The sequence below is a fragment of the Lottia gigantea genome, assembly GCF_000327385.1.
Source record: "Lottia gigantea unplaced genomic scaffold LOTGIsca_64, whole genome shotgun sequence".
In the NCBI taxonomy this organism is placed as follows: Eukaryota; Metazoa; Mollusca; class Gastropoda; family Lottiidae; genus Lottia; species Lottia gigantea.
In genome coordinates, this window is record NW_008710179.1 from 513,616 (window position 1) to 538,741 (window position 25,126).

At 33.0% G+C, this 25,126-nt stretch overlaps 3 protein-coding genes across 3 annotated transcripts; all 3 read left to right on the forward strand.

Annotated features, from left to right (window-relative positions):
- Positions 1 to 102: 102 nt before the first annotated feature.
- LOTGIDRAFT_235415 (hypothetical protein) lies at positions 103 to 7,146 on the forward strand. Its single transcript, XM_009064659.1, has 10 exons — positions 103 to 196; positions 802 to 936; positions 1,640 to 1,725; positions 2,035 to 3,259; positions 3,536 to 3,801; positions 4,287 to 4,312; positions 4,617 to 4,690; positions 4,971 to 5,094; positions 5,500 to 5,722; positions 6,175 to 7,146. The coding sequence occupies exons 3-10, from the start codon at positions 1,665 to 1,667 to the stop codon at positions 6,549 to 6,551; spliced, it is 2,376 nt and encodes a 791-aa protein (XP_009062907.1). The 5' UTR covers positions 103 to 196; positions 802 to 936; positions 1,640 to 1,664; the 3' UTR covers positions 6,552 to 7,146.
- A 1,987-nt stretch (positions 7,147 to 9,133) lies between these two features.
- LOTGIDRAFT_235416 (hypothetical protein) lies at positions 9,134 to 14,841 on the forward strand. The gene is made up of 8 exons (XM_009064660.1): positions 9,134 to 9,204; positions 9,718 to 11,235; positions 11,549 to 11,865; positions 12,168 to 12,202; positions 12,525 to 12,610; positions 12,782 to 12,905; positions 13,260 to 13,395; positions 13,679 to 14,841. The coding sequence occupies exons 2-8, from the start codon at positions 9,773 to 9,775 to the stop codon at positions 14,071 to 14,073; spliced, it is 2,556 nt and encodes an 851-aa protein (XP_009062908.1). The 5' UTR covers positions 9,134 to 9,204; positions 9,718 to 9,772; the 3' UTR covers positions 14,074 to 14,841.
- Positions 14,842 to 15,254: 413 nt separating this feature from the next.
- On the forward strand, positions 15,255 to 24,843 carry LOTGIDRAFT_235417 (hypothetical protein). Its single transcript, XM_009064661.1, has 11 exons — positions 15,255 to 15,307; positions 15,532 to 15,636; positions 15,968 to 16,038; positions 16,386 to 17,742; positions 18,138 to 18,409; positions 18,916 to 19,019; positions 19,514 to 19,605; positions 19,725 to 19,848; positions 20,198 to 20,501; positions 21,425 to 21,808; positions 23,255 to 24,843. Exons 3-11 carry the CDS (start codon positions 15,987 to 15,989, stop codon positions 23,974 to 23,976), a joined length of 3,411 nt encoding a protein of 1,136 aa, XP_009062909.1. The 5' UTR covers positions 15,255 to 15,307; positions 15,532 to 15,636; positions 15,968 to 15,986; the 3' UTR covers positions 23,977 to 24,843.
- The last annotated feature ends 283 nt before the right edge of the window (positions 24,844 to 25,126 follow it).

Here is a 25,126-nt window from a genome sequence, read left to right on the forward strand (position 1 = left end):
AAATTGTTTGCCATTGCGTTTTGCAGTAGCGAAATTACTTTTCTGTGTATCCACACTTTGTCCATCTGCCTGTTGCTGAAAGCGTTTTAGACCAGAGATCGACACTGGAGGAAAGTTAAAAGAAAAGCATTTGGTTTATCAAATCATTTAAAGAAAAGACTGAAAAAAAGAAACAAAACTTTTTTATATTTTAAAAGTAAATTTATTACCACTTCTGTATCTGGACAAAGGCAAAATGGTCCAAGTCTCTCTTGCTTCTGTCTGTCTGGTCCGCAAGAACAAGGCTTCAACTCAAGAAAAGAGCTGTTCTGATTCATTAATTACAGAACTGCCAAAAGAATGGGATAGTGACTGAGAGGGGCATGACTATTAATTATGGGTTGGAATTAACTCACTGCACCGTGTATTGCGTGACTGATAATAACCCTACCTACACTGAAACTCCTGTCATGTGACATTCTTAAAGGACTCGTGGGTACAAATCCTTGACATGCTTTCTTTTTTCCTCAAGCTAATTTCAACAATTTTAGTGCTGTGAGCGCATACATATTTATATTATTTTTGATTGGAAAACTATGAAAAGCTGAGTCTTTTACGGAATATTGACTTGACATTGTTTGTATTAGAGAATAGTATATTGCCTACCTAATAGGCTGTATTTGTAATTTGAATAATGAAAGGTAATTAAACAGTAGAAGGTAATTCATTCAGCATGCAAGTATGACACCAAATGTAGGCCCTGGTTATATAAAATGTGTTTGAATGTGGCCAGTTCAACTTTTACTTTGTTTTCTTTCCTAGATTGCTGATTAAAAGATACTCAAAGTGTTTAAAGAGTTTCACAATCAATTCCGTTGTGGGGGAAAATAAACAAGAAATTCATATCTGTACTAACGTTATATAGAGAAGAAAACGTTATATATTGCCAGGTCTGAGGTAAATGTACTAGAACAGAAGTTTGGTCAATGTATCTTCTGTTATGCTCCGTGGGCCTAAATAGAGCATGCTGGAAAATTCTTAAGTTTCAATATAAGAATTTGCTTTAGTTTTTGTGTTGTAATATGATATAGGTAACAACACTAAAGAAATGTGGAATTGCCCCTGACTTAGGTGTGCAGCACTAAATATATTGATATGCTAGTTTAAAATTTGCTTTTCTAAACTAACTCGAAATGTATGGAGGTAATTTGCTCTTACTCCCATTTTAGAAAGAATTATGAACGCAAGCATACTGATTTGCATTCACAGAATGCAACAGAGAGCATAAAGATTTATAATGCCAAGAATTTAGATTTTGAGTACTTCATGATAATATATATATACATGGTTTTAGTAGTATTGTCATATTTTTGACCCCTTTATGAAAATAAACTATGATACTCTTGAAATCCTTTGTTGATTATTTGATTTAGAATGAAAATTAAATGATTAAAAGCTTTGACTTTTTGTTCAATCATAGATATTGGCTTTTTGTATCAAAGAATGGTAAGGTTGCAGTGTGTGTCGGCTATTTCAATAATTTTAATGAGTTATTCAAGGATAAATCTTAAAGTAAGTTTTGTGATAAGGATACATAAATGTAGATTTTAAGATTATGGTTTTAATTGTGTATTTAAGAAATTCAACCATATTTTTCTAGTGGGTACCAGTGGTAACAGTGTAGAATGTCATATCATGGTAAATGGTTGGGACCCAAGGATTTTACACCTGGTTCAGGTGGAGGAGGTAGTGTTTTATAATATTGCAATCAGTAAATAGTTTTAAAAGAAAAAGAATGAGTTTTGTATCTTATGAATTTGAATAGCATATCAATCTGGATTATACTTGATAATGAAGAACCTCAAAAGAAATATTTCGTTTAATTTACTTGATTGTAATGAGCTAAAAGGCCAAAACAAGGGAATCAAATTTGATTTACTTCTGAAAGGTTTTCAAATATTTGAATTTGAATTTATATATTGAGAAATCCAACATGAACTGAAATTATTAAAGTAACAACTTAATGTTGATAATGAAATGCTTATTTTTATGTAGAAAAAAGGAAGAGAGATGACTTTTATGGAAGAGGTGGGTTTAACTCTGGTGGATTCTTTTCTGGTTTTGGTGGAGGAGGAGGGTTTGGAAGAGGAGGAGGGTTTGGACGAGGAGGTTATGGTGGAAGAGGTGGATATGACCACTATGATATGCCAAGACATGAGTCAGCTTCTAAAAGATTCCATCGTATGGAAATGATGCAGCAAATAGCTGCCTTAGAACAGGAAGAAGAAGAAGATTATATACTCAGAGAACGCTTGGAAGAACTGAAATTCCAAAGACAAATGAGACTGATGGGAGGACCAATGAATGATGATTATTATGGTGGCTATGAAGGATATGGTGGTGGTATGAGAGGTACAGGATTTGGAGGTAGAGGATTTGGGGGTAGAGGTGGTGGATTTGGAGCCAGAGGCAGAGGTTGGGGACAGAGAGATCAAGGTCGGGAGTACAGAGATCAAGGCAGGGGAAACAGAGGTGGTAGAATCCGACAAAATAACAGAGACTTAAAAAGAGCAAAAGATTTAGAAGGCAAGCCTCCAGGACCAAGACCTCCTATTGATTATGAAGGCAGGGATGATCGACTTCAGAAATTAATAACCAAAATGAAAATCTTTGAAGACAAGAGAGATGAATCTTCAACATTATTCTCATGTATTAGAGCCTTTAATCTGGACATCGATATTTATTACCATCAGAAGTATTCCACTATATTTTTGGATGGTTTATATTTTGGACGTGGAGTTGAAAAACCCTACAAGCAAGCAGCCTTTGGTGAGGCCATCCATAAATTACGTACAAAATCTTTGGATGAGATAAAGAAAGAAGCTGAAGCTGCTGGTAAATATGGTGAATTGCCAACTGAGAGAAACGAGGTGATGTTGTACAAAATGGATATGAACAAAGTATACTGTGAACTGAAATATGTAGATATGCCATTTGGGGAGAGATTGAAGCTTCTTATTAATGAACTCAAGACCAACAAGACTATGGTGTTTTTGTTGAAGGTCTTTTGTGTCAAGTTTGTATTAAATGTGCAATGTATTTATCACTACCATGAAGATGAACCTCTAGACAAACATGAATTCCGTGTGTATATAAACGAGTTATTTTTGGCATCCAGTAAGAAACAGTTACGAAAGATAGCCGAGTACGAAGTCATGAAAGAAGTATTCAGAATTTTGAGAAAAGACCCGTTTGAAGAGATAATGAAAAATGATGGCAGGTTAGATTTCATTTATCTTTATGGATGTCCCAGATTCAACACTGACTTAACTGTTTAATAATGAGAATGGTGTTTAAACTTAACATTTTTGTGTTATTGTGAGGTTTAGGTTAGATGAAGTTGTTGTTTAAAGCGATAGTAAAGAGATTATCTAAATTTTGGATGGAATTTGTAAAAATTGGAATGGTGCAAATTGATGCCATTGATGCTCATAAAATGTTTTAGAAAACCCTTTACAATCCCTTTAATGTTCCAACCATTTTTGTCTATTTTTAGATTCAGTACAGACTATCCAGAACTACCATTATATGTGACGTATCGTGGTGTGGGTGAACAGGTAGAAACCAATGCTATCAATCTACGTTTTTACCATGGTATAGATGATTTAGATTCCATTAAACAGAATAAGCCTGAGGATATTATTCTCCTAAAGAGAAATATGTATCTTGCATCCTGGTTTACACTTCTGGACGAGAGTGCATCATATGCTAAACTATTGTTGAAATGGGTTTGGAGTACTGAAAGACCACCAACTACTGGCAGTAAGTTAATATAGATTGCTGATAATTGAATCATTACTCTAGTTTGGATCATATGGAAGTTACATTGAATTCTGAAATTTGGCTGGAAAATCACCTTCTTGACCCCAAAACAGCTTTCATAAATCAAACTGGAATCTCTTAAGATAAAAGTTACATGAACTTATTAAATTAATGAACATATCAGCTCAAAACATTGTACAGTTTTATTTTGTTAATTGTTTCATAGTCATGCCTTGAAATGAAATATGATGTCATCTAGATACAAAGTGTTTATTTTTCTCATTTATTTTGAGCATCATGCTGCAGAGTGTTAACATGTGTTTCTGAAAATATATCCATCATCAGGTTTTAGACGGTTAATCCATCTCCTGGTCAACTAGTTAATAGGAAATAAAAGCTAGTTAATTGTACCTACACATTTTGAGCATTTTTGAGCTTATATCATCAGAGATTCAGCTAATAATATATTTTGTATTTATTTTCAGATAATTCATATAAGAAGAAGTATGAGGTTTGTATTTACATTTGTTTTGAATAAGGTTATATGGATATACTACTTCTACTTATATTACATACTACATTTCGAAACACATACAGGTTAGGTTATCAAGTAAAAAAATTTATAATGTTACCTGTAGTATATCCATATAATTTGTGTTCTTAATGTTTACCTTCCTGCTTCTATATGTCTTACAAAGATAAAGGTTATTTAAGTATGAATTTTGACATTTTCGAATTTTGCCAGTGGGCAATATCTTGCCTGGCAAGCTGTCTCATGTACATATACAACATTACCGTGTTTGTTGTTATTTTAGGGTGCGTTTAATATAAAAGAGAAATATACTGAAATTGGTCAAATAGCTAGACAAAACAACTGTCTTATTATTACGTAAGTATAGTTTATTTTCTCACCATCTGATTCTTCACCACTTTGTTTATTAAGTGCTATCTCTCAGGGCCGTAACTACATCAAGTCAAATGAGGAAAATGCTTCATTCTGAATTTGACCAAAAAAAAAAATTGTTTTAAAAGATATAAAAAGAATATCTGCTAAATATTGCATTGCGTTTAAAGACTTCAAATACAACAGGAATTTAGCCTCATAGGAAAAAGAAGCAAGGTGCGGTATTGTTATTAGTTAAATATTAAAATATACATATTAATTACAGATGTCATGTATATCTACAAGACCAAGAAATTGGAGTAGGATATGGTATAACAAGAAATTCAGCTACTAGAATGGCAGGAATATCTGGCTATAAAAAACTGTTAACTACACAAACTTCACTCCATGTGAGTAATTTATTTATATTATATCATAATACCATTGAATAGTTAGATATCAAAAATCATGTCAAAACTAGTTTTCAGTGTCTCCTACCAAATTGCTTATCTTTGATAGCTGTGTGCTGTATACAGTTAGTTCATCATAAGTATAAACATGTTCTTATGCTGTATTTGTTACCTCTGGGAAATTGGAAGTTTCCAACTTGGAAGTCTTATTTACCATCTTTCCCAGGGGTAACAAATACAGCATTACCATGTCTTGAATTGGTACAGATATGATGGCTAAGATATGATGCATCAGTCATCTATTCTGCCATTTTGGTAAAATTGAATTCAGTTTTTACTGAACACCCCGAGCAGAAAAAGTTTTTAGATTTTTTTGATAATGTTTGATTTATGTCTGCATTTTAGCATACAAATGAACATGAATCGTGTAAAAGAAAGGAGATCAAAATTGAAGAATTAGCACAGAAAGCAGCAACATTGAAGGGTAGAAAACGTAAGGTGCCAGTATTTGATGATATTACACAAGGAGAAGCATTTGTTGATGATTATATTATTGATAGAAAAGAAGATGATATAGAAAGAGATGTGGAGACTGATGCCATTGAGGATATTGCTCAAATTGCTATAGGTAAAGCTCTTATTTTATTGTCAATAAAGGTAGTAATAGGTAAAGGGTATAATATTCGTAACAAATAAGAAACATACACTGGTTGTTTTAAGGGCCAGTATGTAAATTATAGAGATGATTTAAATCTGGCTGGTTCTGATTCAGTAAGCAGTTTTTAATTTTAGTTGAACCCTTCAGGATAAGCAAGAGACATATTGCTCTAGAATTTGATATTTTATTTATTTAAATCTGTACATTACCTAAAAGTAACTTAATACATAGTGACTGTTTAAAAGTTTACTTAGACCTTTTAAATAGTTATGGCATCCTAATTAAAATTTTCAGTTATGTTTAGGGACACATTTCTTGCTTTTCATTTTGAATACTACAGATAACTTATACATGTGTTTGAGGTCACTCTAAAAGAGATTTTAACAAATTATCTAAAAAATATGACTGTTTTCCTATTTTAGAGTCAGTAAAGGATGATAAAATGGCACCATGGATAAAGGAAGCTGTAAGAGAAGATTTAGAGACCTTATCTAAAGTAGATTGTTTGATTGAGAGTGGTTTACTATACTCTGATGTGCCAATGTATCTGTATAATTTTACCAGCTATTACTGTTATAAATATGACCTACAGATGAGAACTCGTATTGAGGGTGACAAGCTGATAGAACTAGCTGTTACCAAACTAGCCTCTGATCTGAATGAAGTGGTCAACAAACTAAAAGACATTGAAGGCCACTCAGCTCATGGCTATACCCTTGAACAACTAAGAAAAGAGGATGGTACACTTCAAGTTTTCACCCCAGTAGGGAAAAAAGACAATCGATCGCGTAAAAATTAAACAGGATGTTTTCACAGAAAACAATGTTAATTAGTGAATGGTTTCATTATGAAATGTGCCATATAATTATGAATAAAATCATGAAGAAATCAATCATATGCAATCATAACTTTTGCATCCTGTTACTATAGATCAACCAGACATAGATTTTACATCTTGTGACTATAAAATATTATAGATCAACTTGATATAGACTTCAAATCATGTTACTATAGATCATCATGACAAAAATTTACATCCTTTCGCTATAGAATGAGCTGATGTCGCTTTACATTCTGTCACTATTGATAAACCAGACATAATTTATACATTCTGTCAATTAAAGATCAACCAGACACATTTTACATTCTGTTACAATAGATCAACCAGACATAGATTTTATCAATCTGACAAATATTTTACACTGTTCAACTGGACATAGATTTTTAAAACTTTAAATTGCTTTAAATTACATATCTTAAATTTGATATGTTATACATTTTATGTATGTTCATTTATATAGATTTACTTTGTAAGTTTAACTGCCTTTCATCGCTGTAGGTCATATTTGTAAATTTCATTTTATCAAATAAATCACCTTTGAGTTAATAATTTTAAGTAGAATCTTGCTTTTTATTTGGTCTATAAGAGAAATCTAATAATTTAGAAATTCTTTTTGCTTAATTCTCTTCCTAGCATTTGCTTTGTGTGGCATCGTTTTTTTGTTTATATTTGTGTACTAATATTATTTGCTTATTCAATGTAAAAAATTTGATATTAGCAATTAATCTATTCATGATAGTAACTTTGGCTTCATAATAATCAATAGATATAATTTTCTTTTGTGAAAATAGCAAGTATTTAAGATCTGCTTATTTTGATCCAAATTTTTTTTATCATTGATCTTTTCATTGATTGCTAAAGTTTCCCAGATCAGCATTACGGGACAGGATTTTACCCTGGAGCGTCAACCGGTGAGAGTACGGAGCTCTAATTAGGTGTATTAGAAGTGATTAAGGTGGGTACGTGGATTACCTTTAGTGCCTTCTTTATCAGCCTGCTAGGTGCAGATAGTAGGATTTTTTAACCTCATTCCATTGTTCCTGTAGGATTTTATGATAGCATTACCACAGGGACCAGGGAAGTAATAATCCCCTAGGTTTATATTTAGAACGTGTTCAAAGGCTTATCAAATATAAAGTCTAGCTCACTGGTAGCCAGATGAATTGATCAGGATTGAAGATACGAGTTACTTCCCTTTGCCTTCTCTTCCCGACGTTTTAGATCTAAAAAACAATAGAGTGCACGTTGTAATACACAATAAAATTCACTGCACGTTGGTTGACCGCATTGGACACTACCAGTAGTAAGTTGCAATCAATTCTACCTCACAAGGTAGCTTTAACCCGTAAGTTGTGTCTAAGTAATGCAATTGTCTTTCGGTATGTACAGTATATCATCATGGACATAAGGGGTCCTACATTTCATTGAAGTTCGTAGGCCTTCTGCCCTGGTCTTTCCGAAGCCGTCACCATTACTTTTTCCGTCGTTGCCCGTCCGAATTTGAATAAAAATTCAAAACAGCACTGATAATCTTGATAAAAATATAAAGCATGAACACATATATCACTTTGAAATGTGCAGTCAAAATTTGAGACCATTTTTCGGTTGAAATTTCGGGGAGGAAAGTGTGCTTCTTTTCAATGTCAACTAACAAAATTTATGTAATCAACGAATGATCCATCAGTGCTGACACTGTTTGAAATCTACTCGCTTTCCACTTCCCATGCAGAAGCTGTCTGGTCGCCGTCCATACATAATTCCTGTGGTCATTCCTCGTTAACTTCAGCAACATTTTGAGTGGGCCAGCCAACAACATTGGGGACATCAGCAGTGGATGATAGTAGGTATCGCAATTCCACCTCAGAGTGGAGTACGAGTTTTGGCAAAAAAGATTTGAACGTTTTACAGAACAGTGTGAGGTTGAAAGAGACCCGTGGAGAGTAGGCTAATGGCTGGAGAATATTGGCTCAGGCCATAGAGTTAGAGCCGCACAATACATCGACCAAGTTCTCCGACCCCACGTCGTACCCAAATTTGCAAGACTCCGAATCCACGCCTACCAGCACGAGAGCGCCAGTTCCCACACTGTCATTACCAGGATCTTTCCCCTACAGCATGGCAGAGTAATACTTTGAATCTAACTCAGTCTAGACGTAACCCGATATCGAACTCTCTTAGATGATATATAGATATGGATGGCATGATTTTTTAAGGTAAAACTTTCATGTAAATGCAGGGACACATTTCTCTAGATTTTGTGTAGGCGTAGCTGTTTCACACAAATTTGAGTAACACAATATTTCGAAATTCCGAGAATGTCCCTTTAAGAGGGGAAAGGACTAATGATGATAATGATAATTTAAAACTGATACAATTACTTTCATCGCCCAAATTAGTAACACCCCTTTAGATCTAACTGACAGACCTTTTTAAAGGAGGTAGTTCTACAAGACCCGTCCAATTCGTTTAAAGTCAGCCTGAATTTGATCCATAACTATATTTTAGGCGATTGAATTATCTGCCCCTGTTATCGACCGGAAGTAGCACTGGAAGAAGAAAGAACGCTGGAAAATAAATGTAATTTTATTCCATAATGAAAACAGAGTAAAAGGTGATTGTTCTCAGCTAAATTTTTAATATTAACGTGGAGTGATATTTCTTATCATTTACATGCAACAATTATATAAAAGTTTGCGTCTATTTTTCCTAACCATCATTTTTACAGTACAACCGGCATACACATACACGCACCGGTTCTTGATCCCTTCATCAATCGGTTAGTCCGAAACCCACTGACTCTTCACTGACAGTTACATTTTTCAGTGCTTAAAGTAACACACTTCCCTCCCAGGAGTTTAACATACAGAATTTAAAGACTCTCAGCATATAATATGATTAGCCATATTTGATTCTGTAAACATTGTGATCGAGGAATCTTCTTATGCATATGATATATTGAGATTGCCAACCTGGTATGCTAACAAAAGTAACATCCCACTAGCCAAGATATCGAAATCTTTTGTAAAACTAAAAGTTTAGAATATGCCACTTTGTGAGTTATTCCCCAATTACTCCTTTAAATTACTAGTATATACAAGTATACTTATGTTATAATTTTTTTCAGAAAGGGATAAATCAACCCAAATCTATCAAAACTATTAGGTAGTTTTGATTAAGTAATGGATGATCAGTACTACTATCAACATTCACCTAATAAGAAATTTAAATCAGATACTGGTAATATGGATAGTGGATACTGGGGAAGACCTGGAGCAAGTAGCATGAATAATTACTCAGCTTACAGCTCATTTTCTAATTCTACTGGCTCAAACCAATCTTCTTATAACTCAACTGGATGGGGGAGAGGTAAAGGAAGAGGGGGAGGAGGAGGTGGGTCATCTGGCTATGGAGGATTTGGTGGTGGTGGTTCTAATTATGGAATGAGCTCTTCAGGTTATGGAGACATGTCCAGTTATGAACACAATCAGCCATCATCAAGTCAGGTTGATCAGATGTTCAAGAAATTTCGTAAAATGGAAATGATGCAAGAAATAGCTAAACTGGAAGAAGAGTCTGAAGAAAGTATGATGAGACAGAGAAGAAATAGACCTGGACCATATGGTGGAGGTGGGTATGGGTTCGGTGGTTACAACCGTCCTGATTCTGGTTTTGGACGTATGGGCGGATATGGTAGAGACTTCAGTTCCTTTGATTCTGGTATGGGTTATAGAAATGATGGCTGGGGTGGATATGGAAATGGATGGGGTGATAGAAGAGGTAGGGGTGGACGTGGTAGAGGAATTGATAGAAGAAGTGGTAATAACAGAATAAGTGGTAATGATAGAAGAGGTCCTGGAGGTAGAGAGCGTAGGAAGTCTGGTAAAAGAGAAAATACCAGCACTAATTCCAGAGATGGAGAAAGAAAACGAGGCAAAAAACCAAGATATAAACCAATTGATCCAAATAAACCTATGGATGAAGAATCAAGAGATAAAAGGTTAATGACCCTTATAGAAAAGATAAAAACTTTTGAAGATAGATCAATTGCAATTTATACTTTAGAAGACTGTGTAACTAAATTTAAATTAGATATTGACATTTTCTTTTATCGAAAGACATCCTGTGTATTTCTCGATAGACTGTATTTTGCACGAGGTTTTGAGAAGCCACATAAAAGTCATGCTTATAAACAAGCCATAGAGAAACTCAGGACTAAAACTTTAGATGAAATAAAAGAAGACGCCGAAAATGCCGGCGCTGTAGCTGTGTTTCCAGACCTGGCAGAAGATGTACCAAAAGCTCTGACTGAGGAAATGAGATCAGCTGTTACCAGCATAGAAATGTCACAGAAACCATTCAAAGAAAGATTGGGACTGTTTATTGAGGCCATCAAGGGACAGAAACATTTTATGGTGCTGGTACGTCTGTATTGTACCAAATATATGATCAACTTGATCACTGTGTATGATTATCATCCTGAAGAGACAACAGATATCCATGAAGCTCGAGTCTATGCTAATGAGGTTTTATTGAGTGAAGCTAAAGGTCCTATTAGAAAGACTATAGAAGAGGAAGTTTTGAATTTAATGTTGGAATCATTCAAGACAAAGACATTAGATGAGATTATGGAGAAGGATGGAAGGTGAGTCTATACCCTTTGAGCTCTGTTTTCAATTTAACACAAGCTTATCTGATGATCCCAACATGTCTTATTGATTAAAGATCCTTAGCAGGAAAACTGTCTTGAAATTAATTTCCAATGTTAGTACTTAAGGCAGCCACAAGAATCTCAAGTCTGTAAGCTTTAAAGTGACCTGTAATGGTGGAGGTTCACAAATTGGTAGTCAGACATCATATATCATCTGTCTGTGTGCATTTTGGTCCAAGCTAGAGATTTGACATAAGTTTTCTTCTTTGAATAAAGTATCCAGTAATGAATTTGTATTGAATTTCAGATTTAGTCAAGATTATCCAACCTACCCTACATTTGCACGTCATCGAGGTGTTGGTTATCAAATTGAGACCAATGCTTTCAGACTACGATTTTCTATGTTTGTAAATGATCTGGCTACAATACAAGACAGAGATCCTGCTGATGTAGTTTTATTTGAAGACAGTACATGGGATGGTAGTTGGGTCAAGATTCTAGAAGAAAGTGCTACATTCGCTAGGTTAATATTAAAATGGATTTGGAGTGTAGAAGAGCCAGGGGATGCTGATGATGATGATGATGATGATGAGAAAGAAGAAGTCATAGAGGAAAAGGAAGAAGGTTTGTATTGAAAATTTTATGTATTTCTTTTAAAAAGCATGATTTTATCTTAGTGAAGAGTGGTTAAAATTAAAGATAGTTGACGATTGTAATCAAATTATTATACCAATGAGAATATTGATGTTGAGAAAGTAATTGATTGGTGATATCAGGTGTTTTAAAGGGTGATCATGCCTTGCTTTGCTACTAACATCTTAAAATGAAATTTTCACAGGATGGTACTCAGTTCTTAAAAATTTCTTTTTACAAAATCTAAAATGGTAGTAAATTATATAAAACATTTTTTTCTAAATCTTTTTTAGGACAAACACAAAAAGACTCAGAAGCTGAAAAAATAGTAAGTTAATTTGTATGATTCAATATTAGTTCAATTTAGTTGTGATCCTTTCTTTATTTTTTTGAACTTGCTCCTTAATTTATGATTTGTTTTGAATTGCTTTTATGATATCACATCACTGATTTAGAGGGATAATGGGCGGAGCCAAATGGGGGCAGAGGGGTTTCTGTCTCTCCCTTACAGCCCTGAAGGCTTGTTTTTCAGGTTAAAATCTCATAACTAGGTTAGAAATTCGGGAACCTCAGGTATTTCACCCCCCTCGGATGTAAACCTGGCTCTGCCACTGATGTTATCAATAATATATTTAAAAATACAATTTCAGTTGTTCAGTGCTTTAGATGCTGATATTACAGTAAAGAGAGAAGAAATAGCTAAGGTTGCACGTAGAGAGAAATGTTTGGTTGTCAAGTAAGTGTTCTCAAGCTATTTTCTAGACTAGATTTCCTTTCCTATGTATGTGGTGATGCCTGTAAATCTGAGATAACTTGACCGGATTTGCACTTGATTTTTGTCAATATCACTTATGTAATATTTACTATTATTGGTACAGTAGTACTATATATATTTCTTCTCTTGCAGATGTCAAATTTTAGTACAAGACAAGTTAATAGGAGAAGGTTATGGTACTTTAAAGAATAATGCTACTAGAATGGCAGCAATGAGGGCTTATAAGAACTTGATGGCTACACAATCTGCTGTTTATGTAAGATTCCAGTTTTCCTTCTCTATTACTTATTGATAGTCAATTAAACTTGGGTTTGATAGTTAATGTTTTATGATAAAACTGAAATAGATTATGTAAAAATAAATTCCACAAATATGTCCAACATTTTTCTAAGTTTTGTAACTCTTGTATGTGTTTCAGTGTCATTTAAATCTATATTGCACCATTTTCATTTCCAATTTGACTTCTGTGGTTTCAATGATGTCACTATCGTCAATTTGAAATGGGGTTAATAAAAGCTATAAATGTCTCCGATACATTTTCACAGGAAACCACTTTTAAGTCATTTTAGATTACTTAAATTTCCTTTAAATTACTTATTTGAATTTACAGCATATCAACCAGAAACATTCATTTGCTCAACATAAATGGGAAGATGTACAGAAAAGAGCTAAAGAATTAAAAGAAAGTTTATCAGAAGCACCTAATTTTGACCATGTTAAATCATTAGATGTTCTACAAGAAGAAGGTATTGTTTGCATTTGGTGATACCTGTAGGCCTACACAGTTTTAATTTGCATTATGACAAGATACATACATTGGTACAAGGATATGATTCTGCATTGTATAAACCAAGAGGTATCCCAATACGTTTCAAAGTTTGGCTTTTAAAAAGTAGGGCCTAGGTTGTTTTTGTTTTTTTCAATATTTTTCCAAATATTTTCTTTTTCTCCAAAATTTTCATTTTTAATCTAAATTTGAAATGTGTTTTATTAATGTCTTATTACCATTTTTGTTTTGTTGTATTTTAGATATCGAGAAAGAAGATGACTTGGCACCATGGGCTAAAGAAGTTGTGAGAAGGGATCTTGAGAAACTGTCTCAAGAAGATATATTATGTCAAGAAGACCTAGTCTATCTTGATACACCCATGTATATACGAGATGTTATTGGACATTATCTCAATCCATATGCATTGCACATGAAAAGTCGCTTCACCAAGAACAAACTAACGCGAGTTTCAGTGAACAAAGTGTTGCAGGATACTGATGCTATAGTTAAGAGTCTACTGACTTGTGATGACAAGCGTTGTAAAGGTTATGTACTAGAACAAGTGAGGAAGGATGATGGCACTGTGGAAGTATTAAATACTGTATCTAAATTAAGTGAATCAAAATTGGCAGCTGCTGTATCTAGATTGAAATAAACTGCTCTGTTGTATTCTGAAATTGATTTGAAAGTTTAAAAAAAGAAAATACCAATTATATAAAGATGTGCACAAATTTGAAAATTTTACTAATGAGGCGAAACAAAAATTAGCAAGTGATCAATTTTTTGGTCAAATTTAGATTTTCCTTTCGATGGAAATTCTTTATTAACTTTTAGAGAAAATAGCACCTAAATTAATTAGTTGAAATCAAGATACAGTCTTTAAAACTTGAGAAAGTATCTTGAAGAGTAAAATTTGCCTTAACTTAACAAGAATAATAATTATGCTTGGAAATTAAAATTAAAAATGCACAGTCCAACTTTAAAAGTTCTGTTTTGTTGATGTTTTGTAATTTTCAAAATGTAAATCTTTAAATTATGTTATAATTTACTTCATTTGTTAGACAATTAGGTTAAAGTAATTTGAATATATTGTAAAGAAGTATTCCTATATTTTCATGTGGCATTTACAGATTCACTCGGCACCTTTTAAAATTTCTTGACCTACAATTCCACATAAAATGATTTGGAATTGTGTGTTTGTGTTATTTAAGAAATTGAGTCCTGCAAAAAGTTTGGCATTGCAGAATATTAGAATTGGTGCCAATTGTAGCTGTAAATGCTTTGTGTAAAAATCCTCTGAACAATTTATTTATATCTTTCATTTACCATCTGATCTAGTGCATGAACAGTCAAATTGTGTTAAAAATAAAATTCACTCCACTTTTGTGTTGTCTGGAATTAAAATAAAATGAAGTAGATTTCAGTGTTGTTTTTCTATGAGAGTTAAACTGATATTATTTGTCAGAGCTTTAATTTTCAATATTGCTGGCCTGAGACTGACTAAATAGATTTTAAGATTTTCTGTTAAAACGAAACACATTTTTGCAGTATTTCAAATCAGTGGATCAAGAAAGAACTGGGTGGTGAACCTTTAATATCTTGCATATTATGTTCAGCATTGCAAACACAACCTATTCTTTACATACTACACTATCAATTGGCCAACATTAGATTACTGGGCAAAACTAAGTGGATTTTATATGATCAATCTGAACCAAATAAACTATATCACAGGAAGACAGAATATCACTGGATTTTTGTCTGAAATATCGTATTATGGATCCGTGTCCTTGTTTTAGGCGATTGTTTTCTTAATGGATTATTTCCCTTGGATTTATTACATTGGCTTCATTGATTTCCAAAACCTCAGGAATTATTCAAATGTAAAAGTAAGTTCACTGGAATTATATTCTAATTTATTGGATTTGATGTCGAAATTAATTTGGTGTCTTGGTTTGACCAACTACTGTCTGAAAGGTGGGTAAATTTCACTGGAAATATTCTAGTCCAGGAAAATTTCTTCCTATCTCACTGCATGATATTGCTTTTCCTTGGACAGAAATGTAGGAAATAAAACTCCATTTAAGTTCATTCTTTGTGATTACTCTTACAGATTGTGATAGAAGTAGGAGTTAGATAACAAGTAACACACTGTGGTACTGACAGACTTCAGTGTGGAATCTTGTGTGATTACTACAATTTCTTATTAACAAAGAAGGTAATTTGTACCAGAAATGTTGTGAGCTTTGAACAGAAACCTATGTTATGGGTTGCAATTGTTCTATAGTGCAGTTCTTGCTGTAACAGCACCCTGTTATCAACAGTTTGTAAATTAGATAAGCTTAATTCAAAGCTTCTGTGTACATAAAATATATTCAGGTTATATTGTCTGTTTTCAACTAAAGGGACAGGAATTGACCTACTATTTAAGATCTCTGTAATCTGTATGATTTAAGTATTAATTCATTATTTTGGTAATAGAGAGGAACAATTATATATGGGTTCACTGGCAATGATTTAAGGTGCGCCTGTTGTTTTATTAATTTCAGTGAAAGTTGATAATCAAAGATGTCGTATTATGACCAATGGTTTCTCACCAACCAACAGCCAGATTCACCAGGTTGGTGTACATGTGATGCTTGGATATATCCCAAAATCCATGTTACAAATTTGAAGGTTAAAGACGATTTTTCTAGGTCATTAAAAGTTTATCTTGGAAACTTACAAAGGCTCTGTTTGCAGCACTCTAATTTCCTGTTTGAGTCTTGTACTTCCAGGATGTTTCTTTAAGAGGCAAACTTCTTTTGAACCTTTGTCAAAACAATAATAATATGGCTGACAAAAGTCGTCTCATGTCACTGGGTTATTTATTTGATGCTTGTTTTGAATATATTTTCCTTGTTCACCTTTTATTTCAATTATTCTAGTGAACAATGTATTATCTGATACTGTACTTAATCTTTGTAGGAAAAAGAAAGCGAGAAGATTTCTATTCTGATGGAGGAAAATATTCCTCAGATTACACAGAGGCTGGTGGATCAACTGGTAGAGGTGGTGGACCAGGTTCTTCTTACAGAGGTGGTGCTGGAGGATCAGGAAGAGGTAGAGGTAATCAAAGTGGTAACAGAGGAGATCATGGGAGGGGAGGCTATGGACCTACCAATTATTCAGATTATCAGCATGGAAGCACATCTTGGCAGGGCTTTTCAAACAATAAATTTGTTTCGAAGAAACAACGAATGTTGGAAGAAATAGCTCAACTTGAAGATGATACTGAGGAACTGATGTTACAAGAAAAGCTCAGAGCTTTGAGGGAGGAAAAGAAGATGAGAGAAATGGCCTTGAATAAGCCATATTTATCAGGATCATCATTTATGGGCCGAGGTGGATTTGGAAGGGGCAGAGGATTTGGTCCAGGAATGCCACCAAGAGATAACTTTGGTTGGGGTTATGGAGCTGGACCTTCCCGAGGAAGAGGTGGACAAGGTTATCATTCTAGACGTGGTGATGGACATGTTAATCGTGGAAGAGGTGGTCCAGGTCACAGATACAGAAAAATAGATAAGAAAACAGATAGAGAATCTGAAGAGAAAAAAGAAAAGGAACTTGAAGAAAATAATCCTTACGAATATAAACTGGAACTTAAAGAAGAGGTTGACATGAAAGGTCGGGATCAACGATTACTGACTCTGATGAAGCTTATTAAGTCGTTTGATTATAGGTCTTCACCAGCACAAACATTGAGGCATTGTATACGAAATAATAACCTGAATATACAGGTGTATTTTTATAAAAACAAATCAGTTCTTTTCCTGGATAAACTATTTATAGCTAGAGGTACAGCCAGAAACCAAAAGTCTGACACTTATACACAGGCCATTGATAAACTGAGAAATTTATCATTGGATGAAATCAAAGCAGATGCAGAAAAGGCAGGAGAGTACAATGTTTATCCGGAAAAAAGACAATATCCAGCTCATTCCACAGAAGAAATGAGAAAACTGACCACACCCATAGAAATAGCTGACTTTCCTTTCAGAAGACGACTGGAATTGTTCTGTATAGCAGTAAACCGTCATGACCCCAACATAAACTGTACCAAGTTGTACTGTACCAAGTATGCTATGAATTTGAGATCAGTATATACCTTTCATCCAGAAGAAGCAGATACCAGAAGACAACATATGAGAATCTATCTATGTGAAATGTTTGTATGTGAGGCTATAGGTTATGATAGAGGTAAATGTGACAGGCAGTGCATTAACAACTTCTATGAGACCTTGAAGACCAAGACTATAGATGAACTTATAGAAAATGATGGAAGGTAGAGTCTTTGTTGTATTAACTTTTATTATGATTCCCTGATACCCTGAATTATGCTATTCAATCAAAAAAAAAATGGACTGATAATAAGCCAATGCCAAGTAATCATTTTTACAAAAGTACTCATATTTGTTGAACAAAGGTTTTTTTAAAGGGTGACTTTGATTGGTCAGGTATTTCAAACTCATGTGCATAACAATTACCTCAGATCATAGATGGAAAGTGTAGTCACCTCAACAAAAGACAAACAATTTTAAAGATGGGTTTTTTTTTTTTTTTAGTGTTATTAGAACATCTCTATTTTCTGTTCATATAAGTATTAGCATTTTCATTTTCATACATGAAAATAAGGGAACCCATCTTCAATGAGATTGATTAAAGATTTGTTATTTGCAGATACAGTAAAGATGTTTTTCAACCTCCCACATCAATACAATTTAAAGGTGTAGGACAGCAAGTAGAGGACAACCTATGTAGATTAGCTAGTTTAAGTTCTGGTACATTAGAGGCAATAGAGAAGAATAATGCTGATGATTTAGTTCTTATAGAGAGAAAGAGCTATGATGGCTCTTGGAGTAAGATTCTAGAAGATAGTGCCTTATACAATCGACTAAAACTGACTTATGTCTGGGATTTAGTTCACCCTGGTGGAGAGCTTCCAGAAATTGGTAATACATGTGTTTCATTAATTTTATGTAATCTTAATAGTTTTCTACCAAACATCTGTTACAATGATAATATTTACAACCAATCAAAACGTGTTATGTAGAACCCGTATCATGACAATATAAGAGACTGTCACTCTACTTAAGGTTTCAAAAATCATTATTTTTATGCGTTAATTGGATAAAAAAAAAAGCTACCTTTAGGAAGGAAATTTGCCAGAAAACTTGTGAGATTACAATGGAAATTATAGGAAATTGGAATCAAATTTATTAGACTGGGATGTTTGTATGCTGGTAATTTGGCTGAATTTATCAAAAGTTGTATCTGATCGGAGCTTTTGGAATGTTTTGCTTTATATGAAATAAGTGAAAGAAAATTTATAAAAAAAATTAAGTACATTTCATAAGAAACCTCACATTGTGGTTGTCTGCTATTGCATTAAAATAGGAAATAGAAAGAAATCCTTTTTGACTTGTGTTATATTATAAAGTCACTACCTATATTGTAGGTACAGAAAAGAAGATGGAATTTGAAGTAGAGATGATAAAGGATGGAAGAAAAAGTGGAAAAAAAGGAAAGAGTTCTAAAAAGGCAGATGTTGAAGAAGATAGGGTTTGATTAATAACACTTTTGTCAAAAAAAGTAACGCGGATTGATATAATATAAACTGTAATGAGTTAAGATATTAATGTCAATGCTAATATAAAGGAAAGTCTAAAGGTGCGGACACACGAGCAGTCTTAGTCAGAGAACTTTGGACACACGAGGAGACCGTGCGGAGCATGCAAGCGAAAGGAAAAGGAATCTGATTCGATAATGACTCGAATCGGAGACAAAAATCTCTGACCAAGACCGCTCATGCCACACCTTTAGCAGTAGTTTTATGAGTAGCATAAAATGTAAGCATAACAGTCAGTGAAGTCGGTCACTAATATTTATATAGAAATGGTTTATCCTGACACTCTGTTGCTGTATCTATTGTCTTATTCTCTGGAATAAAATCACCTATGTTTTGGAATTCTGTTGTAAGCAACACAACTTTAATCGGTTAAGTAAGTAACATAATAAAGAGAGTTGTGTGATATTTTTTGTTTGACTGGTTTTAGGTGTTTGCCGATACTAATGAAATAGATGATGTTGAGAGACATAAAGAAGCTGTAGCTCAAAGAGCAAGAGAATATAGAGTTATGATGATAAGGTATGTACATGTGTATGCAGATATTTTTATTATTATTTGTCCAAAGATATATTTTAAATAATTACTTGTATTCTGTACAAAATGGAGCATAAGTCTCTGTAATTGATATTATTTTTCAGTTGTAAAGTGTTCTTACAAGATAAGTGTGTTGGTGAGGGATATAGTATTTATAGGCGATGTGCTCAACAAGTAGCTGCTGCTATAACTTATAAAAATCTCTTCAGTAAACACACTGCTATATATGTAAGTATGAGAAAGGGCCTGATATAAATTGACTTGTTAAAAGATACATTATCATTTATTACAGTTTATTTGAGTATTATGTTATTTTGGATGATCTCATTGAAATGAAAGTGATAATCAATAAGTTATTCATTTGGTTCTTTTGAAAAAAAAAAACAGTGTTTGACATCACCATCTTTAATCTTTTTGCATCACCTAATGCAGTTTCTTATAACTCTAGATGAGGGTTATCAAGTGTTATACTGTCAGTTTTATTTGAAAATGGATTTAAAGAATATTTAAATTAATGCTACACAATATATTTGCATCTTTCTGCAGTGGATTAACCTAAACTTTTAATTTGCATCAGGATGATGGTAAACAAGAAAATCAAGATTATGATTACGCTGATATTATAAAGAGGGCTGAGGAATTATGCCAAGAGTTACCAAAACCACCAGCTTTTGAAGATTTTGATCAATCACTATCTAGTTCTGATACAGCAGATCTTACTGTTGAAAGACACGACAATGATAATGATGATAAATCTGATGAAAATGATCAGTCAGATGATGATGCAGACTATAAACTGGAAAATGATGAACAGAATAAAGAAAGTAACAAAGGAAACAACAAAACTATAGAATGTAAAACTTTAGGAAAAACAATTTTTTGTAAGTTTCTTTTTGTAAGTCATACTTGTTTCAACCAGTCCAAAATAAATTTGGTTCAATCTGTATTAATTGTTTTGGTTCAGTCAACATTCATTATTTTGTTTCAGTCAATATTAATTGTTTTGTTTCAGTTAATGTTTATTGTTTTGTTTCAGTCAATATTTATTGTTTTGTTTCAGTCAATGTTTATTGTTATGTTTCAGTCAATATTTATTGTTTTGTTTCAGTCAATGTTTATTGTTATGTTTCAGTCAATATTTATTGTTTTGTTTCAGTCAATATTAATTGTTTTGTTTCAGTTAATGTTTATTGTTTTGTTTCAGTCAATATTTATTGTTTTTTTTCAGTCAATGTTTATTGTTATGTTTCAGTCAATATTTATTGTTTTGTTTCAGTCAATATTAATTGTTTTGTTTCAGTTAATGTTTATTGTTTTGTTTCAGTCAATATTTATTGTTTTGTTTCAGTCAATGTTTATTGTTATGTTTCAGTCAATATTAATTGGTTTGTTTCAGTTAATGTTTATTGTTTTGTTTCAGTCAATATTAATTGTTTTGTTTCAGTCAATGTTTATTGTTATGTTTCAGTCAATATTTATTGTTTTGTTTCAGTCAATGTTTATTGTTATGTTTCAGTCAATATTTATTGTTTTGTTTCAGTCAATATTAATTGTTATGTTTCAGTCAATATTAATTGTTTTGTTTCAGTTAATGTTTATTGTTTTGTTTCAGTCAATATTAATTGTTTTGTTTCAGTCAATGTTTATTGTTATGTTTCAGTCAATATTTATTGTTTTGTTTCAGTCAATGTTTATTGTTATGTTTCAGTCAATATTTATTGTTTTGTTTCAGTCAATATTAATTGTTATGTTTAAGTCAACATTTATTGTTTTGTTTCAGTCAATATTAATTGTTATGTTTCAGTCCATGACAAAGAAGAGGAATTGTTACCATGGATCAGAGAAATAGTTAAAAGAGATTTAGAGAAGCTAGCTGCATCAGATGTTTTATCGAAAGGATATGTAGTGTATCGTGGATACCCAGGACATATGAATCGCTTCCTTCGGTTTTGTTCTAAGAAATATGGACTTGATATTAGGTCAAGAATGGACAAAGGTAAAAAGTCTGGAATGATATTAACTAAACCAATACCACAAGCTAAAGATATGGTAGAAAAGTTGATGGAGATTCCTGATAAATGTTGTAATGGCTATACATTGGAACAAATACGCCAACCTGATGGCAATCTTGAGGTCTATCATAAACTTGTAAAACAAAGTTCATTAAAACTACCCAAACAAAAACAAGGTGAAACTAAAGTATAATTTTGAATTGTACTGGGAAAGTCATCACAATTTAAAGCTATTATGAACTGTGTCTAATGACTTGACATCATTAGCCAAATCTAATACAAAAACAGGGGTTTGATTGGAACCTAGGCTGGCAAATACAGCCAATCAGATCCCTCTACAGAAAGTATATTAACATTATGGGTTATTATTTATAGACATATATTCCAATCAAACTGCTGCATCAAGAAACTTCATTGATACAAGTAAAGTGCTTAATGATGTCACGGTAAACTTAGTTAGTATGAAGATGTGAGTAAAAACAAGCTGTGTGAATATATCCTTGCTCCCTGTGTCCAAATATTGTTAAGACTGTTAATGTCAATAGAAGTAATCTTTCATTGGCATTCAATGACACATTTAGAAGAAAGTCTTAACTTGTTAATCTTACTCTCCTCAATTTTGTTTGAATATTTCTGGTATTTTAATCTGTTAATTGGAATCCAAACCAGTTTTTGTTGTGTATATTATGTTAAACTTTATAAAATGTTATGTGATAACTATTCAATAAAACATAAAGAAGACTATGTTCATTTTCTTTGCCCTCAATTTTTCCTTTATTTCAAGTATTATGAAATTATTAGTTCCTATTTGTCAGATACTTTGTATTTTAAGACCTCTGGAGTGACCATAAACAGATTGAAACATATTTCTTATTTTGTACAATGGATACGAGACTAAAATTATATTTCTTATTATAAAAAGATCAAAAAGATGGAAATGTGTTCAATCATCCCGATTTAGATATATGGCACCCTAACTTTCTAGCAGACGACATCAAAATATCACTTACAACAATAGAGTTAATGTCTTGTAGTCTGTAGTAAGGTGACGTTGTGAGTTGTTTCCCTTGAGGTTAACAAGAGGTCAACAGCTGGAAAAGTTTTTTTTGTAAACAAACGAAATATTGCTGAGATTATTACAGAGTTTTCAGAGAGGAATTGAATGCTTCCTCATCAAGATATGAATATTTCCAGCTACAGTGCCATTGAAAGTTATGAATGCACCAATAAAGCTACCATTTTTCGCGGTAATAATAATAAATTTTTGTTTATTGCATGAACAGCTGTTAGAGGACAGCAAAGTTTTAGCTCACAACACTGTCCAACCAAACTGCCGCCACTGGCACTGGCATTGGCACTCTAAATAAATTATCTGTTTCTTCACCTAGACAATCATTTCTATATCAATTCATATATCAGCGGTAAAAAGTAGCGAGACGCCGAGAAAACTATCGGAAATATACCGACCAACTAAGCTTATAAATGTCAAGATTCGCTTTGGAAAGCAAAATCTCAGGGTAGAGACAGGTTGATTAAAGGCAGTGGCTATTTACCACTGCCTTAATTAAATGACATTGTCAAAAGGGTACAGAATCTTATAGCCATATGTCTTGTTTTTTAAGGTGTGAAAGAAGAGTATACTACATCAGTTCAATCATTTAAACCAGTATTAGATAGTTATCAGACTAGTAACAGTTCCATTGATACAACCAACAGTCAACCGGGTTTATATAGGACTGCTACTACGGCCAGTGCCTTCAACAGTAACCCAGCTGCTAACTCTCAACCACTTCTGTCTCTACATCGAGGATCAAAACATGCACAAGTCAGATCATTCCAAAGAAAATCTGAAAAGGCAGATAGTCAAGAAGATAAATCAAAAACAGACAACCAGTGTTTTCCAAATCAACGTGCCTTACAAGACAGTGTACTAGACTTTCAGTCTAATCACAATTTTTGTGATAACCCTATCCCACCATACAGAAGGCAGCCACCGAGGTTAAATCTCCACAGACACTCTGAAAGGATGCCAAAGTTACCTTTCAGACGTTATTCATCCCCACCAGTTTATGAATCTTGTCAGCAAGATTTTCCTGATTATTGTGATGACATCCAATCTAATTACCAAAGACGATATAGTGATAATGAATCATCAAGACATCACAATGGTTCTATAAGATATAGTCCATTACAGTCGAGAGGTCGCTCAGATAATATTCTTAGACGTCATTCCTTACGAGGAAGACATGAAACAAGGCCATCATTCTCTTCATTTGAAGCAAGACATGATTTTAAATGTGATCAAGACTATTATGAGACATCACGATGGAACTACAGAACATGATGTCTAATCATCAATAACGAATATTTTTTAGTCTGTATTGATGGCCTAATGTTGCTTTTCCTCTTTGAAGATCAAAGACAAGAATATTTCACATACTTTTTGAAAGGTAAAAAAAAGTTTAACCTTTAATACTAACAGAGAATTATCAAAAAAGAGAATCAAACTTTTTATTTTCAGAATCAAGTACTGTACCTTGATTAAACTGATATTGCATAATTTTGTTATTTAAACAACATTCCATATAGTCTTTTATACAATATTCCATGAACATTCCTTGAACTTTTATTCAATAATTTGTTATTACACATGTTGAATTTTGTTATCTAATTTATTTTAAGTTATGCTAGTTCACAGTCTATGAACATTATATTTATATAAAGTTCCAGAATTAAAGTCACAGAATATTTCGGCTTTATCTGGTTTAATTTGATGCTTTTCATTTTGTACCAAAAGCCTAGTTTATGAATCAAGAAATCAAAACTTGTTTTTTTTTTTTAATTGTGAAAATTCTATAGGCCTACATGGGTTGTCAACCTTTTTCTCTCTATACTATTACTGCTTTCAGGATTCTTGATCAATTGCATAACCCCCTTCCTCCTTTAAATCCTTACTATTTCTCGGTTTTCTCTTAGATCTATTTAGCCTGACCGAATAAGGCGACTTAAATTATAATTGTCAAAAGATTTATGCTACACTACTTCATTACTCCCCCAAAAAATCAATATTACCCCCAGGTTGAGAACCCCTGCTTTAACAACTCGAGTTCCAGTCAAAACTATTGTTGCCGTGTTAGCTCAGTTATGCAATTATTATTTGATTTTGTTTTGTTTTGGTTGTTGGTATAAATAAATTGTTCTATAATGTTTGATTTTCATTGTTTCTTTTAAAGCTAGGTTTTGTCGTATCATTGCAGAGTTCCCCTTTGAGATGAAAGGTTAATCTTTTATAGTCAAAAGTCAATAGATTCCAGATTATACATAACAGAGACATGACTTTTGCAATACACAAATAAGTTAAAACAAGTTAGTACTCGTCTCCACTCAGGAGTGCTCTCAAAAATAATTCAAAAACAGGTACATGTTTTTTTATAATTATCTTTACATCATCACCCTTATGGTAAATATTTGTAGCGCAATTATTTCATGTAGTT

Excerpts from the sequence above, each read along its gene's own strand:
- LOTGIDRAFT_235415 (XM_009064659.1), top strand. The coding sequence starts at position 1,665 with ATGTCATATCATGGTAAATGGTTGGGACCCAAGGATTTTACACCTGGT. Across the intron at positions 4,313-4,616 it reads CATATAAGAAGAAGTATGAG|GGTGCGTTTAATATAAAAGA; the intron begins GTTTGTATTTAC and ends TTGTTATTTTAG. Across the intron at positions 4,691-4,970 it reads AACAACTGTCTTATTATTAC|ATGTCATGTATATCTACAAG; the intron begins GTAAGTATAGTT and ends TATTAATTACAG.
- LOTGIDRAFT_235416 (XM_009064660.1), top strand. The coding sequence starts at position 9,773 with ATGGATGATCAGTACTACTATCAACATTCACCTAATAAGAAATTTAAA. Across the intron at positions 12,611-12,781 it reads GAGAAATGTTTGGTTGTCAA|ATGTCAAATTTTAGTACAAG; the intron begins GTAAGTGTTCTC and ends CTTCTCTTGCAG. Across the intron at positions 13,396-13,678 it reads AGATGTTCTACAAGAAGAAG|ATATCGAGAAAGAAGATGAC; the intron begins GTATTGTTTGCA and ends GTTGTATTTTAG.
- LOTGIDRAFT_235417 (XM_009064661.1), top strand. The coding sequence starts at position 15,987 with ATGTCGTATTATGACCAATGGTTTCTCACCAACCAACAGCCAGATTCA. Across the intron at positions 16,039-16,385 it reads CCAACAGCCAGATTCACCAG|GAAAAAGAAAGCGAGAAGAT; the intron begins GTTGGTGTACAT and ends TAATCTTTGTAG. Across the intron at positions 19,020-19,513 it reads CAGATGTTGAAGAAGATAGG|GTGTTTGCCGATACTAATGA; the intron begins GTTTGATTAATA and ends GACTGGTTTTAG.